The 17,456-nt window shown below is 52.2% G+C and overlaps 1 protein-coding gene across 1 annotated transcript in view; it reads right to left on the bottom strand.

The window, feature by feature from the left end:
- BSN (bassoon presynaptic cytomatrix protein) overlaps positions 1-17,456 on the bottom strand; it is a 97,239-nt gene that overhangs the window by 24,285 nt on the left and 55,498 nt on the right. Inside the window, exon 3 of the mRNA XM_084752786.1 lies at positions 5,350-6,231. Coding sequence (XP_084608912.1) covers positions 5,350-6,231 — 882 coding nt within the window. The remainder of the gene's footprint in view (positions 1-5,349; positions 6,232-17,456) is intronic.

The following is a 17,456-nucleotide window of genomic DNA, read 5'->3' as shown; positions in this document are numbered from 1 at the left end:
CACCCGCTATCTGGGGCTTTGCTCCCTCATAGGTATATTCGTGGAAGCAGCCAGTTTCCAGAAAGGCTTCCTGGTGGCTCTCGCGTTCCTGGCTCTGCTTTAGTAGCAGCGAGAAAGAGCGTGTAGGGAGAGGGCGGTGTGTGAAGTAAGAGCTAAAAATAAGCACTTGACCTGGCTGCTGGCGGAGCTTCCCCAAACCACGGGGCGTGGGGTGGGGTGGGTAGGGGGGTAGGGAGGAGAGGTGCCCAAGGCACTGGGGCTGGGAGGAGTGGAGCCAGAGGACTGGCCAAAGCCCACACTTTCTGGGTCCTGGGGATGGGTAAAGAGCAGGCTATGCAGACCATCTGTGTCTAGGAGCCGGAGCACAGCTGTTGATGTGCCAACTCATTTATTCAATCTTCCTTCATCTCAGCCCTCACCCCAATGGGCCCCCATCTCTTCCCCTAATCTCTTTTTTTCCTTGATCTTCCACTCTTGCCCATTTATTCTCTCACTTTAATCTTTTTCTAAATTTTATGTGTATTTGGTGTTTTGACTGCATGTGTGTCTGTGTGAGGGTGTCAGATCCCCTGGAACTGGAGTTACTGCCGTGTGGGTGCTGGGAATTGAACCCAGGTCCTCTGAAAGAGTGGCCAGTGTCTTAACAGCTGAGCCATCTCTCCAGCCCCTCATCACTTAGTCTTTATTCCTTACTCATTCATTCACCCACGCTCAGAACAGGACTACCTCCCTCGCTAAGCCTCGCCCAGTCCCAGCAGTGGGAGAATGGCTGCCTATCTGTCCCCTTTGCTTGGCTCTTTTGGTAAGCGGCCAGAGAATGGACAATGGGGAGACCGATGACCACCTTTGCCTCAGCTCTGTTAGTCCTTTTGGGGACAGGAAGATACAAATCTCCCTAGAACAGCCATTAGCTCAAGTTGGGAGATGTAGATGCATGTATGCACAAATATCCAAGTATAGCATCTCACCTGGTTCCCATGGAAACCAGAGATAACTATTATTGCTCCCAACCCACACAGAAGGGGAAGGAAGTTAAGGGAGAAAGTGTGGGGCAACCTGAAAGCGTGTGAGAATCGTGGCCTCCTGAACCACTGGCTAGTGAAGACAGGAAGACGGTGGGCCTGCGTGGGATGACACTGAGGGACACCACAGGCCACAGGTTTTCTTATTTGTGGTGCTGCCTTGTGTGCTGGTTATGGTGAAAGCATTCTGACCTACACCTCTTGGCCAGTTACCTAGCCATATATGCTGCTGGACCACAGGGCAGTGGGTAAAAACCCCAGCAGGAGCTGAGTGGAAGCTCACACCTATGACCTTGGGAGGCTGAGACAAGAGGGTTAGCGTGAGTTGGAGGCCAGCGTGGCCTAAAAAAGTGAGAGATTCTGTCTCACAGAACCAACTTCTTCCTCCACAAAAGAAAACCCAAAGGCAAAGACTCAGACCCTGGGTATGGCCAGGTATGGCCAGCCCCAGTGTGACCGATCCTGTCATGACTGTGTAATGTCCATACCATCCCATGTCCCTGCATATGCCTGAGCTCCTCCTTTCTGCCTCCTATAAGGACAGCCTTACCCAGTGTCTCCAACGTGCTCCCTTGGAGCTGAGATGTGCTCCCCTCGTCCCTAGCACCAAATGCATTCATTCCCTAAACTGCAGGCTGCAGTGCTCACCACATCCAGATCATGAGGGGCTTGTGAGGAATCGCCCTCCCCTCATGGACACTCTCCTTTCGGCCGCTGGACGCTTTGGTTCCAGTAGTCCGACTTAAGGACTGACCACAGTAAGGGCTTGTATTAGCACCTGAGGTGCAGCAGCTCACATGGACACCTAAGAGAATGACTGTCCTATCGCATGTGGGAAGACAGGGGACTCTCATTACCAGAGGCAGCCTGAGGTGAAGGAGGAGGCAGCCGCTTGCCTTGTGCCCAATGCCCACACCGTAGCCTCTGTTCAAAAGCCCGGTCTAGCCGGGCGGTGGTGGCACACACCTTTAATCCCAGCACTTGGGAGGCAGAGGCAGCCGGATCGCTGTGAGTTCGAGTCCAGCCTGGTCTCCAGAGGGAGTCCAGGACAGCCAAGGCTACACAGAGAAACCCTGTCTCAAAAAACAAACAAAACAAACAAAACAAAACAAACAAACAGACAAAGCTCGGTCTAGCCCTGAATGTTACAAGTGCAAGGCCGTTCATTGGACCAGGGAGTCCTGGCTTTTCAAGGGCACGGCTGAAATTTTGGCCATGATAATAAGAAACTGGTGCTACTACTGTGACAATTGCACTAATTTCTTCACACCATTGAACTGAAAGTCAATTAGAAACTAACCGGGAGGGTACTATTATCTTTCAAAAAGATAAATAGGTTGAAAAAAAAGTTGGAATCAGCACTCTTAATTATGAAATGACTCATTAAATAGCAGTATTCTTTCTTGGAAGAAAGTTTCAAGTAAAAATTGTTCCAATTTTAGTGATTCTTTTATGGTATTCTTTGGACTCTATCTAGAAAGAAGGAAAAAGATTTTTATAGCTGCAAATGTTGAGGAAAATGGCCAACTTGCTGGTCTGGCCTGAGGTAGGTAAACTACAACAGGTCCTACTAGACATATGGGGAGCTTTGGCGCCAGTCACGCCAAGCTAACACACTGGCCTCAGCCTACAGCCTGCACGAGGCCAGTGTGCTGATCCTGCTCCTCCACTCCCAAGGCAGGGCGAATTCTCTTCTCACCGGTGAGAAATCACAGCCTCTAGCCAACAAGTGAAAATAGGTCACAGGGAAGCACAAAGTTGCTCAGAACAAGTGACCATTTGCTGAGGTGAGATCAAAGCATACCCATGGCCTAGTTAAAGGCCTCAGTGAAGCAACGCTGGAGGGGAGGAACGAGGCCACCCCTTGCAACAGCTCCTCCCCACCAGCCATGCAGAAGACCCAAGGCAGGAAGTTCTCGTAAGTGTGTGGTCATTCTGTGGCGGGAAGGAAGAGGGAGGGGGTCTCTATGGCCACGGACGGGGTGGAGAGCAAGAACCAGATTCCTGTGATAGCAGGATGTGGGGCTATGGGCGCTTGGTCTGTGGAGTGGATGCTGAGGTGGAAGAAGTTGAGGATGACTCTGGGCTGCTGGCTTGGATCCCTGAGGATGGACACTCCCTAGGAAGGGACATTACAGCTGCCGGGCCACATCTTCCTCAAAGCAGCCACAGCCCTACTGAGGACGGCCATGTCAAATAGAGCTATTGAAAGAAAGGGGCAGCTGCTGGTGGCGCACGCCTCTAGTCCCAGTACTCGGGAGGCAGAGGCAGGCAGATAGATCTCTGAGTTCAAGACCAGCCTGATCTACAAAGTGAGTCCAGGACAATCAGGGCTACACAGAGAACCCCTGTCTTGAAAAACCAAAAAAGAAAAAGAAAAAAAAAAAAAGGAAGGAAGGAAGGAAGGAAGGGGCTGGGGGCGCACTGTACCCTTCTCAACTGATGTTAGAAGCAGCAAGCAGAGAGATGGATAGCCTAACTCTGGAAGAAGCTAGGACCAGTGCCCCATCAGCTGTGCGTTCAGGCCCATGGACCCTATAAGACTACAGAGACAAGGACCGCACTGGCCAAGGAGGTAGTTCTGAGGCAGAGCATGAGACAGCAGAGCACGTGTGATGCTGCCTGCTGAGAGCCAGAGGGTCCAGAGTCCAGGAAGGCTAGAACTAAGCAGGTAAAGAGAAGCCCAGATTAGAATTCGCACGTCGCATCTCAAGTCCCCACGTGACTGGAACACTTCTGTGCGGGCTAAGCAAGCATTTCCGGTGGCCTGCCCCAGGGGCTGCCAGAAGAAACTGTCAAGAGCATTTATGCTCTGGGAGACACAGTTTCCCTGCTTAATGGGGGAAACGGGCTGAGATGCCCCTTGGGGATACAGGGCTTCCAAACCAGGCTAGCTCAAGAGTCCAGGACTCACAGTCCCTCAGTGTCAGAGTCCCACATCTGACCAGCAGTGAGCATACACCTACGGACGGGTGTCTCGGCAAAGCAGGCTCTGGAGACTCCTTGATAGATCCTTCCCCCCCTTCTGGTCAGGCCAAGCGTCCTCCAACGAGCCACTGACTCTACAGCTTGGATGGATGATACTGTTGGGCCTGAAGAGCCCAGGGAGTGTCACATAAGGAGGCCATTAATCTTACTCAGACCTACTCCTCCCCGTATGTTGGAAGATATGGCCTGTTGTGGTCAAGTAGTTTTCTTAGCCACACTAGGTTTGATTCTCAAGGAGGCAGAACAAGGTGGCATGGAGACAATGGCCACTCCATGACCTCCCTCTTGTCTCACCTTGGACTAATGGTGGCTTGGGTCCCCTGTCCCACCATCAGCCACACAAGACCCAACTGAATACTACATGTGGCTTAGGTGGCTGCCCGTGTGAAGGGTGCTTGACCCAGACGTGGCATATATCCACTGCTATGATGAATCAATCGGATCATGCTCAGACGTGCCAAAGGGAGCCACGGCAAAGCTACACTCGGCAAAGGAGAGAAGCAGTGTGGCTGGGGCAAGAGCACACAGTCATGAGGCCCAGGATGGCTGAGCTCTGCCTGGACCTCTGTCTCTCAGGCCTTTCCAGGACTCCCAGCTTGACCAGAACACTAGGCCTGACACCAGGCCTCCTTCCTCTTCCTCCTCGGCTCTGTCCGGGTCCCAGTACACACGCCTGGAGCAGGAACAGAGGAAAGAGCACCTGGGGCCCCAGCTTTCCCTCAGACTTTCCTATGGAGAAAAAAAAAGCATTTCTGAGCATCCTAACCCTTAGGAGAGCTCAGTCCTACCCACGGGAGACGTGTGACGAAAGCTTAGGCCTTCGACACGTAAACATTTACGTCCATAACCTTAAGAGAGAGGAACAAGTGTAGCTACCGCTGGCCGGAGGGGAGCCTGGGACGGGGGTAGGACAAACCTCATGGCCATTCGGCTCCCTACTTTTGTGAGAATCATAGATCCAGAGCAGGATGGGTCCTTGGGGTCTTCCTACCTGACCCAAGATGTTGACATGTTTCACCATGGTCATGTTCTCGGGAGCTAGAGATGGGAAGGCCAATTAAGGCCCCCTGAGCCTGGACTCAGCCCCACAGCACTGGCCAGCCAATGAGAACCAAGAACAACCATTACCCTCCTATTGTATCAGTGGAGCAGAAGAGCTGGAGCCTGCGGCAGGGGGCAGGAAGTGGATTAGGAGCCCTCTGTAGCATCCGCTCTCAGTGCAGGCTGCAGACCTAGCTCTCTCTGCCTATCCTGGATCCCTTGTCTCTCCTTTACACACACCCTAGGCCCCGCCTCCTCAACAAAGTTCAAGGAAACTGGCTTGTCCCAGCTCTCTTACCTCCACCAGGTGGGGCGTTGGATTAAAGCCACACAGGTTGCACACCTGGAGCTTGCAGGTGGTGCAGGTGTTGTAGTTGGCTGGGCCCTTGCCACCCACATTGAGCTCGGCTTGGCACAGTGGGCAGGTGGCCCTTTCCTTCGGCGTGGTCTTTGGCTTGGCAGCGGCCTTGGACGCTGCCTGATGGTCTGCTCTGCCATGCTTTGGGCTGGCTGTTCCTCCAGTTTTTGCCATGGCAGGCCCTGATCCAGGACCTGTTCTAGCCCCAGGCTCAGTTTTGGCTCCAGGTGTTGGCCCAGGCCCAGGCCCTGTGCCTGGGGGTCTTGGACCAGCCTCCTTGCTGGCATCACTGAAGACGATCTTGGGTGGCCCCTTACTAGGGGAAGGCTGGCCCTGGGTGTCAGCCTCTGGCTGCACAGACATAAGGGTGCTCGCCTGGGTCAGCAGTGATGCTCCAAGGCCGAAGAGCTTCCCGGTGAGGCCCTCCTGGGTCTGTTCACCAGCACCAAGCCCAGAGGGCACTGTGGTGGCACTTTTGCCCTGGGCCTCTCCTGCAGGTGGCCTGGGCTCAGCTGTGGAAGGCTTGGTGGAGATAGGGGGCTGAGGAGACGCCCTCCCCACCTCTAGAGGGGCAGTTGCCTGGGTAGGCCCGGGCACTGAGGTGGCCCTGGCTGTTTCAGCCTGGCGGGGGCCAGACTGTGCGGCCCCTGGGCCCCGAGCTCTCTCTTGCTCTGGCTTCCCCAGAGGCTGTTTGGCTGGGGAGTGGGCAGGAGACAGGGCCGGGGAGTGTAGCTGCTGCTGGCTCTTGGATCGAGGCGCAGTGGTCATGTCCATTCCCAGAGCCCTCTGCATCTGACAGTTCAAACAGAGCCATTCCTTCACCTGAGGGAAGAAACCACACGGTCAGCAGAGCGGCCGGCATCATAGTGCTCAGGGCTCAGGCTGCTGCAGGGATGGGCGGCACCTGAGGTCATTATCAGCATGACAGACAGGCAGGCACGTACGCATGCACGCATGCTCGCACGCACTCACTCACGAATACACACACATGTGCACATGCACACACACCCACACGCTCCATGCAGAATTACTAAGTAAAGGGTGATAGGTGAGCCAGGCGTGGTGGCGCACACCTTTAATCCCAGCACTTGGGAGGCAGAGGCAGGTGGATCGCTGTGAGTTCGAGGCCAGCCTGGTCTACAGAGTGAGTCCAGGACAGCCAAGGCTACACAGAGAAACCTTGTCTTGAAAAAACAAAACAAAACAAAGCAAACAACCTCCCCCCCAAAAAACAGAAAAAACAGTGATAGGTGAGAATAAGAAGCAGCCATGGTACGACTCCAGGAAGACCTTAGAGTCTCACGGAAGGGAAGACACATGATGAAAACCCTCGAGAGTAAGCGAGAAGCACTGATGAGGAGAATTGACTGATTGAAGACTTTTGACTTTTTTTTTTTTAATTTGGAGGTTATGCTATTGCTTGTGTTATGGTGTTTGTGACCAAACCCAGGGCTCCATGCACGTTAGGCAAGCACCACACCTCCAACCACAAGACAAGGAAAATGGCATAATAATGGGATAAGACACACGCTGGTGTTTATGTGGCCATGAACCTGTACAGGGATGGGCATGTGACCATGCCACAGGACAAGTCTAAGTCTTGCGCGTCACCTGGGTGCTCAATGAATAACGGAACAGAGACGTTTTTCCTCTTGGACTTCTAGTCTCATAAGTAAATACTTTCGGCCAAGTAAAACCGCTTATAAGTCAGAGCACGCCACCTGCAGACTCACGCCGTCTAAGGACTTCTCAGCACACCAGGGAAGCCCCTCAGCATAACGCCCCAACCTTGCTTTCCACCTGGCTTCTTTTCCAGTCATCTTCCTTGGCTGCCTCGTTCCTGACACCCTGGGTCTCCTGCTACGCCAAGCAATACTTAGAGCTCCTGAGGCCGCAAGGCTGCAATGGGTCCCTGCTGCTGTGGGGTGGCTTGTCAGGTGGGGAGTCTGAGCTCAGGCACCCTAACCCAGGAACCCAAGAGCAGCACCCAACGGCGGGGAAAGCATCACCCTGTGGTTAGCACCCCCTGGTGCCAAGCACCCTAGAGGAAACAAAGGCTAAATGAGTGAGCAGTGTGGTCACGGGACTTGAAAGTATTGCTGCTGGCAAGAGCAGCCACTGCAGCCCCCAAATGAACACCTGATTCCCAGGCTGGGCAGCCTGGAGTCCCGTGCCTGCTAGCCTCATCTCTTCTGGTGGCCACGTCAGTAGAATCCACCCCTGCAGACACTGGAATATCCTTCTCCCCAGCTCTACAACCTAAGAACATGAGGCTGAGGCAGGCCAGCCTAGGCCCAGCTGGGGACTGCCAACCCGCCCTGCACTTTTGAAGACCCAGTGAGACTTTGTCTACACTGGATGGAGAATGCCATAGGAAAAGCTTTCCAGTGCCTGGTGCCCTCCTCGGAAGTTCATTCTGAGTGGGGCAGGGCTCACTCTCATCAAAGGGAGAGTTCTCAGAGACAGGCTGCTTCTGCTTATCTGAGGAGATGGCTCTCTAATGAGGGGCACATTCTCTGGCGCAGGGGGGCAGCCGTCAAACCCACTCCTGTGGTACTTAGAGGCCTAGGTTGCACCCAGTGTTCCAATCCAGTTGTGCACCTATGGTAAGACTTCCTGGGGTCTGAGAAGTTAAGTTCCTTGTTTGGGGACTTCAGGGTGACCCTGCCTTGGGTCTATATAGGGCTAAGCAAAGGCACGTGCTAAAAACCAAAACAGTCCTGTGCTCACCAGCAGCACCTTTTTTCCCCCAGCCCCCATCACCAAGGCTGTGCCACAGGCATCTCACCTAAAATAGAATTTCTTCAAGAAATGGCTGAAACACCCCTCCGTGACTCATCTGCCAGATGGGCACAGCTATTTCTATCCAGCCTTTTCCAGACGGCGGCGGGGAGCCTTGACCGTGTCCTCCCCCAGTCTCTCCCAGGCTCAGGCTCAGGCAGAGAAGACCTGGTTCATGAGGTGCCCCCAAGGAGGACCCTGGCAGAAAGCGTTAGCTCAACTCAGCAAGGCTTTCCTTTCGGCCTCCCAAAAGGTCCCCAGGGGCTTGCTGGGAAAGACCTAGCCTGGCCTCTTCTCCCTTTTCCAAGATCTTTACCAGGACACGCTATGGGACTAGAGACAGAGATGGCAGCCAGGCACCCACCCCCCATACCTGTCCAAGCAGGCAGGGTACACAGGGAAAATGCTATGGGGAGACAGATGCTCTGGCCTCAGGACCAGTGGCAACTGCAGCCCTCCTTAGCTGCATAGAGTGAGTCCTCATCTGTGACTCTTAGGTACCCTCAAAGCTGTCCACCAGAATTAGAGGGATTAATTCTCCTAGTGTGACAGGAGTCCCCTCAGGGTCCCACTGTCCCGACCAGGCACTGGCCCAGAAGATATGCACAGCTCACGCCTCACGCTCCCAGAGACAGTAGAGCTGGAAGTACCTTCCTGGGGTGCCCTAAGGTAGATGACACGAACTTTCATCCATCTGACACTTCTTTCCAGCAAGGAAGCCCGTCCCACCATCTCAGAAGGTTGGCAGGGGCGGGGAGAGGGAAGCGGGGCCTTTGTGCATTCCCTAAACCCCAGTGCATGCCTGGAGGCAGTAAGGAAGAGAAGGTTCCAGGTGCCAAGCACAGGGCTGAGGGGAAGCAGGGGCTGCAGGAATGCGGCTTTCCACAGCTGGGGATGTGCAGGGGCATGGCCCTATGCTCCAAGGCTCGGCGAGGACTTCTTCTAGAACAAGAGTCTCGTGTCTGCAGTATGCACAAGAGCAGCTAAGCAGCCCCTCAAGACCAAGGGAATAGGCAGCTGGTTCTGTGAACCCTGAGTGGAGTGAAAAGGTAAAGAGTGACCTGTCTGCAACAGCCACTCCCTGCTTCTACTGTTTCTGGGGCAGCTGAGGCATGTAGGGGCTTTAACACAGTTCCTCCAGACAAGGATGTCAGTGGCCTGCGACCTACCATGGCGTATCAGTCTCAGGTAGGGTCCAGGTATATTGGGCACATCTGGCCTCACAGGATGGCCCAGGGAGGAAGGCTGCTAGAACGCTCTAAGGGCTCCAGAACAACCAGGTTCTTTTGCTATATCCCTCCACTGGCCTCTGTAACTGAGGCCGGGGCTGCAGATCCCCACCACTTGGCCTGTCCTCCTGTAGTGAGCTGAATGCCTGTGGGCCCTGGCGCTCACCAGGAGAGTCACATTTAGCATTGGATCACTCGGCACTGACATCATGCCTGATACTGAATACATTATTTCCATTTTAAACATCACAGAGGAGGGTTATGAAGGAGACTCGCCTGCTGCTACCAAAGCCAGAGAGGTTCCTGGGATGGCCCCATACCAGCATGGCTCTATGCTTCTCTAGGCTGTGAGTCACTGCTTAGGTCTCAGTAGGAGGTGTGGCCCTCCTCCACCCCTAACCCCCATGATCCCTAGACATCAAGGAGAGGCCAGTGTCTAGACCTTCATACAGCAATGGCGACCACCAGCCTTATCCCACACCCGCTGTTGTACAGCCACCAACAGTGTGCTTTGCCTGTCCACTGTGATCTCAGTTTGTGGAACATGACAGGGAAAAAAATAGATGACCCAGTCAGACATGACCAGGAGAATAGCCCTGTGCTAACCCAGAGGTCTAAGGTAGGCCCTTGGAGTGTGCCCCAGATCTGAGGATAGGGTTGTGAAGGCAGAGAGCCTAAGCATTCTGAGGCCTCAGCCTCTCTCCCTTTTAAATCCCCAGGACCTTCGGAGTTCACCCCCTGGCTTCACATCCTTGGATTTTGCTGCTTTCCAGGTATCTTCATCTCGGCCCTGCCTTATCCAATGTCCTTGCCTCCTGCCTCCCAGGTACCCCTGAACTGACTCTCCCCATCGGCAGAAGATCCACAGTCCCCGTGGGCCTGACCCAGCAGCACTCCAAAGCTCACTGGATGGTACATTTAAACTCTGTAAATGTCATTATGTGTGTGTTTTACCTAAAATAACCTACAGTGCATACTGAATCCTACTTAACAGTGATATGCCTGCTGAAGCGGCCAGTAAATCAACAAAGAAATTAGCTGAATGGACAGATGGACAGACAGAGGGATGGACAAGCAGACAGGATAGAAATATGATAGAGCCAGGAGAAGTCCAGGCATGGTGATACACACCTTTAATCCCAGCACTCAGGAGGCAGAGGGCAGGCAGATCCCTGTGAGTTCGAGGCCAGCCTGACCTATATAATGAGTTCCAGGACAGCCAGGGCTACACAGAGAAACCTTGTCTTAAATAGCCAGAAAGGTCCCCTGCAAAAAATCCCAACTAACCAAACAAAAAACCAGGAGAGTCACAGGCAGATGAAAGATGCAGATAGTGGGTCTGCATTTCTTCTCTTTTTTCTTTCTTTTCTTTTCTTTCTTTCTTTTTATTTTTTTATTTTACTTTTTAAAAATTTTTAAAGATTTATTTATTATTAGCAGACCAGAAGAGGGCACCAGATCACATTATAGATGGTTGTGAGCCACCATGTGGTTGCTGGGAATTGAACTCAGGACCTTTGGAGGAGCAGTCAGTGCTCTTAACCTCTGAGCCATCTCTCCAGCCCTATTTTTATTTATTTATTTATTTTTGTTTTTTGAGACAGGGTTTCTCTGTGTAGCCTTGGCTGTCCTGGACTCCCTCTGTAGACCCGGCTGGCCTCGAACTCACAGAGAGCCACCTGCCTCTTGAATGCTGGGATTAAAGCCTTGTGCCACCACACCCTGCAGGATCTGTATTTCTTATACAATTCTTTCAGCTTTTCTGTGGGTTTGAATTTCCTCCTGTTTCCTCAATACAATATTGTCTGCTTGCCGCCACTCCACCATCAAGGCATCGATGCTCTTCAAGTGGTCTCCTGGTGTCTTTTGGTTGCTGGATTATAGGGTTTGCTGGTATACTCTGAATATATCAATTCCATATTAGATAAATATCTGCCAAATATTTTCTCTTAAACATCTTAAATTTTCACCCAGTCCAATCTGTGTTTCTTTCTGTTGACTGTGCCTTTGATGTCTTAAGACAAGAAACCACCAACAAGTCCAAAGTTGGAAGAGCTTGCCTTGCATTTCCTCCTAAGAGGTTTACAGCATCCCCCGTAGGTGTAAGGTGCTGCACTCGCTTTGGGCTTAGTGTTGTACATGTCTGGTGCAAGGGTCCAGCTTTGTTCTTTCGCATTTGGACACCCAGCTTTCCCAGCAGCATTAGGCCTTGTCCATTGGACGTTCTTGGTGTTTGTTGACGAAGATCATTTTACCTTGATTGTAACTTGATAGCTGAATGCTTGGTACCTGGTATAAGCATAATCTGTGCAAGGCCGTGGGGTTGAATCCCAGAAACGCACTCTGTCTGTCTGTCTGTCTGTCTGTCTCTGTCTCTGTCTCTCTGTCTCTCTGTCTCTCTGTCTCTCTGTCTCTCTCTCTCTCTCACTCACACACACACACACACACACACACACACACACACACACACACACACGCACACGTGCGCACGTGCACGCAGTACCTGTAGAAGCCAGAAGAGGGCGCGTGGAGCCACCTGATAAATGCACTGGGACCTGAACTCTGGTCCTCTAGAAGAAACAGCAAGTGCTCTTAGCCACTAAGGCATCTCTTTAGCCCCTCCAACTTTGTTTGTCATCAAAATCGTTCTTATTATTTGAGAGTTTATTTGTGTGTGCCTACGCAGGCATGCATTATGGCTTGTGTGGGGGTCAAAGCACAACTTGCAAGAGCCAGGTCTCTTCTACCATGTAGGCCCTGGGAGTTGAACTCAGTTCATCAGGTTTGGCAGCAAGCACCTTTATCACTGAGCCCCCCTTTTCTCTTCCATCTTTACTCCATTGTCTTCATTCTATTTCCTTTGACTTCATGTATGAGAACAAGAGTTTGGAGGATAAACTTCTGCATTTTCTGCTCTGGATTGCTTTCATATTTGTGTCCAGCTGAATAGCCCTGTTTTGTGGCTGGAGGGAGCATTCCGTGTCTGATAGCTTCAGCCATGAAGCATCCCATGCCCTAGCAGTCTTGTCTCTTTCTCATGTCCCCGGTGGGTCCAATTGGTCCTCTCTTCTGAAAACAGTCAGCCTGGGGCGGTGTTCTAGCAACAGAGGTGGCTGCCTGAGAGCTGGCAGAAGCTTGGAGTGCTTTCCTTTAGTGACTGAAAGCTTTGGTTGTTGCTGCTATGTTTTAATCAAAGTGGCTACTATAAGGCACACTGCCTGAGGACTAGGCACATGGTGGTTAAGATCCCCTACACACACACACACACACACACACACACACACCCATATCCGCACACACATCCCGCCAGCCTGGAGGTCCACTTCCACTTTCTTTAGGGCTTAAGGGAAATGGCTACAGCCATCTCTTCCTGGAGGAGGACACTTTTCCTTTCTTTTTATTTTATTTTCCAGCACAACCCATGTGCTATGCCTTTATAACACCCGCTCCTTGTTTGAATGTGGCCCCAGCAGCAGTGTGGCCAGGAGGGGGCAGAGGAAAGGGGACAGGCTGCTGGCTACCGCTGAGGGTTCTGTGCCGCTCACAGCACCACCCCCGGGCCATCTGGTGCCCTGGCCCTTGCCGGAAAGGAGTGGGATGCAGGCCTTAGAGGGAGAGGCTTAGACCACTGCACCAGCTCCCTTCCTTCTCTGCACCACCCACCTTGGGTAAGTGTCTAAGCCCAAGGCTCTCCATCAGGGTAAGGGTAGGGGGTGCAGCAAGCTAAACAGACCTGCCTTGGTCTCAGCAGCATCCAAACCCAGAAAAGGTAAGGGCACGGTCACACTCTCACTCTCACACCCTCATTCTTTGTTTTGTTTTGTCTTCTCCCTCTCCCCTCGCCCCCCGCTGCCACCTCTCTCTTCTCCTTCTCTTCTCTCTCTCTCTCTCTCTCTCTCTCTCTCTCTCTCTCTCTCTCTGTATATGTATGTGGTGTGTGTGTATGTGTGGCCATGGCATGTGTTTGGAGATCAAAGGATAACTTCTCTTTTTCCACCATGCGGATCCTGGGGTTTGAACTCAGGATGTCAGGCTTGATGTTAAGCATCTTCACCTGCTGAGCCATCTCATCAGCCTTGCAGTTTTCTCAAGTGGAGCGCGGAAGTGAATCAATCTCCAGGACAGCTAGGGCTACACAGAGAAACCCTGTCTGGGTGGGGAGCCCTCATGCCCCTCACAGGAGCAGGACGGACCTGGCAGGCACAGGCTCTGGCAACCCTGGAAGAAGAACTCAGTCCCACTGACGTCTGGGCCTTCACACTGTACTCATTCCTTGGACGTCACTCACAGGTCAGGGACACTCTCATGAACAGGAGGCCTGGGCCAGCATGTGCTTCAGGGGCTGCTGGAGAGGTCCTACAGGCTCTGAGGAAGGCGTAGTGAGCAAAGTCACTGCTCATATTCTCCTAAGGCTCACTTGTAGGCCACGGGCTCTTCCACTTCACCTTCACAGTAGTCATGCGATGCCTGTGCCTTGCCTTCTCCCTCAGACTGTCAGGACAGACAGAGGAACAGGCTGGAGCAGCCTGACGGGGCCTGTGGCTTCAGCAAAGCCACAGAGGTCGGTCCTCGTGCACCTGCTTCTACTTTGGACAGCTGTGACACTGGGGACATTTACAGAATTTGTCCTGAACCTACATCTAGACAAGGAGAAGCATTTCCCCACTTCTTCCCCACCCCCAGCGCTGAATGTCAACATTTCTGTTCTCCTGCGATCGATGTATTGTCAGAGCAAGGGTTTCTTGTGGTTGGTAAAAAACAGTACTGATGCCAAAAGGAAACACTCTGCATGGTATTTTAGCATCGTTTCTAACAGGTGAAATCTTTTTAATTTTTAAAAAGGTGTATTTTTATTTCACGCTTTGCCTGTATGCACTGGAGTGCGCCTTTGTACATGCAGTACTCAAGACGGCCAGGAGAGGGCACCAGATTCCTTTGGAACTGGAATTATAGATGGCTGTAAGCTGCCTTGTGGGTTCTTGGGAACTGAACTTAGGTCCTCTGCTCTTGCATTAGGTAGCAAGTGCTTTTAGCTGCTGAGCCATCTCTCCAGCCCATAGGTGTAATTCTTTACCTGCCTTGAATTGAAAAAAAAATTCCAAGAAGAAATGACCTTCCAGAAGAATGGCTAGCCCAATCCTATTTATTTCAGATCAATTTTATTCTGAGGAAAAGTGAGACACCTCCCCCACGGGGGGGGGGGGGGCAGGGGGGGGACTAGACGACTAACCGCTGTGTTTGACTCTTTATGTTGTTTTGCTCCAGAGTGATCCAGAATAAGCCAAGATTGCATAAAACTGTCTTCTGTCTATAAATGGAGCCTGTTCTGAGCTCCTCTCCCCGGGGAGTGAAGGAAGCCCTGCGTGAATGAAGTTCCAAGTGAATTGTGCTGTTGAATTGGGCACAGCCATGTCAAGGATGCTAGCCTCAGACCCGTGGGAAATGGCAAGGCTCTCCCCGCCCCCAAGGTGAGCCTCAGAGCGGTGGCAAGCACTCCCTGGGGGATCCGAGTGTGAATGCTGACAGTGTGTGCAGAAACTGTTCTTATAGCTTCCTCCCCTCAGGTACTTATGGCCTAGAGACTACTCCCCCACAGAGACTGCTCCTGCCAAGATTAGCCAAGCCTTCCTCCTCCTGCTAGGCTGCAATGAGCCAGCCTCTCTCCTCAACTCTGTACAGCAAACACGCTGAGCTTCCAGCGTGCTGCAGTTTCTCCACAGAGAGCCCAGCTCACCTGACCCAAGCTTTCCTGACTGTCTGTCTGTCTTTTCCTCCATGACCCAGTCAGGTCTGTCCCTGGAGCTGTGCTGGACATGGCACTCCCCCAGTTACTATTCACTTTTGGTTTGGTTTGGTTTGGTTTGGCTTTTTAAGACAGGGTTTCCCTGTGTAGCCTTGGCTGTCCTGGACTCGCTTTGTAGACCAGGCTGGCCTCGAATTCACAGTCATCTGCCTGCTCTGCCTCCCGAGTGCTGGGATTAAAGGTGTGCGCCACCACCGCCCGGATCTCTTCAGTTGTGATATGCCCTGCACACGCAAAAACCTAGCAAAATGTGTGGCAAGCCTCTGTTCTATGGAGCCTCCATAGCCAGCCAACCGGGGCATGGGCAGAATGGTGACTTACATGACTAGCCAAATGACGCTGTTCTCCCTGTGGGTGACTCATTTCCGAGCCTCATGTGCTATTTTGTAGAACCCGCTAAAGTAAAGTAGTAAGACCCTGACTGATTCCAAAAGATACAAAAATAAAATCACTGGTTGAGGGTGACCATCGTGCAGTGGCGCCCGGTTTCTGCCTTTGTTCACTGGCTCCTCTACAGCAGGGTCAGCAAGAGGGCTCCACCCTTCTCCCATCTGCATGGTGACTTGAGTCACAGACCAACTAGCAAGTCTTCAGTCATGACACCTAAGAGAAATATTACATTTTCACGATCACATATCCAATACCTAAGAATAGGCCCTGAGATCCTCCATGCCATTTGTGTGGTCCTTGTTCCTTTCCGGGACTGCTAAATTCCCCCCCCCTCCCCCTTTGTCCATACATCCTATTGGCAGGCCCTGGACACAGGACTTGGCCTGGCAGGGCCAGCCATCCAAGGCCCAGCACTTCCACACTCCCTCCTGTGGCTGGCTGTAGTGTATCTGAACTGGGCATGGCAGTACTCCCCACCTTTTAAACTCCAATTGGACCACTGAAGAAAGTATGTGATGTCATCGAGTCTCCTATAAAAGGTCTCACACACACACACACTCACTCACTCACCATCACTCGAACACACTTGACTTCAGAACCAGCCTCTCACATATGGAGAACCTCAGTCTAGGCAGATGCTTAGGCTAGACCAAGTTAGAGGTATGCAGAATAGACACCCTTTCCCAGGACAGATTAAACAGATGGGTGGACAAAGCCTATAAAGTTGTTTCCTTGTTATATTAAAGTATGACCAGGGGGCTGGAGAGATGGCTCAGCTGTCAAGAGCACTGCCTGCTCTTCCAAAGGACCCTGGTTCAATTCCCAGCACCCACATGGCAGCTCACAACTGTCTGTAACTCCAAGATCTGACAACCCTACACCAACACATGCACATAAATTAAAATTAAATAAAATATTAAAGTATGACCCGGGAGGTGACTCTGCTCTTAGCAAGTGACAAAGGGCAATGGCACTGGCTTGACAACCATGCTTTGCCACTCCTCAGGAAAATGTGACAAGGGTTAGTTTTCCTTGATAGGAATAGCTCTGAAAGCTAGCTCCAGGGAAGCAAAGATTCTGCTTGGGGGCCCCAAGAGAATAGCGCATCTGTGGGGCACGGGCCTGTAGAACAGACTAAGACAACATTTTTTTCAAACGGGGCGCTGCGGAACAGCAGCACCTCCCGTGCTCCGTGAAAGCAAGCCCGAGAAAGGCTGCCAGCTTTTAGTCTTATCTAAGAGCTCTGGGTGCCCCGAGGATGCCAAGAGCTCACATTAAAGGACCACTTGATTTGTTCAGTCCAGCATTTGCTTGAAGTATTTGGCCAAGAGGTTTGTTCTCCATAAAATACTGCGAATTTGCAGTAACTTTGAGGCCTTCTTTCCTCCTGGCCGTGAGCCTCAGCTTCCGCCCAGCACAACAAGGCAGATGGATAGAGTGTCTCCAAGGTCCTCCTACTCTGCTGTTTTTCTAGGCACAAAGGCTGGCTCCCTTCCCATCTCTCTAAAGGTTCTGGGCTTGAAGGAACAAAGAGGCTAAGGCTGTGGCATAGGGAGTGCTGGGGTACCCACCAGACTGCAGGGGCCCCTGTGTGCTTCTTTCCTGATTCCCACCCACCCCACCTAGGGCCCCCACAAATGAGCCCCAGAGGGGAGTGAGCAACACAGTGATGGGCGGGCCCCGCAGACACATGGGCCATCTGCCAGGACTTCCTGCTCCTGGGAGGCCAGGTGCTTCTGAATTCTCGGCTGATTAGATCAAACAGGTGAGCTTCCCCGTTCCTGATCACACCATCCTCAATATGGAACAGCTAACGCTTACTTAACTGATCGGTGCAAATGGGT

The sequence above is a fragment of the Acomys minous genome, assembly GCF_964271855.1.
Source record: "Acomys minous genome assembly, chromosome: 13".
In the NCBI taxonomy this organism is placed as follows: Eukaryota; Metazoa; Chordata; class Mammalia; order Rodentia; family Muridae; genus Acomys; species Acomys minous.
Note: the sequence above shows the minus strand (reverse complement) of the source record. Positions and strands in the feature narration are given on the sequence as shown.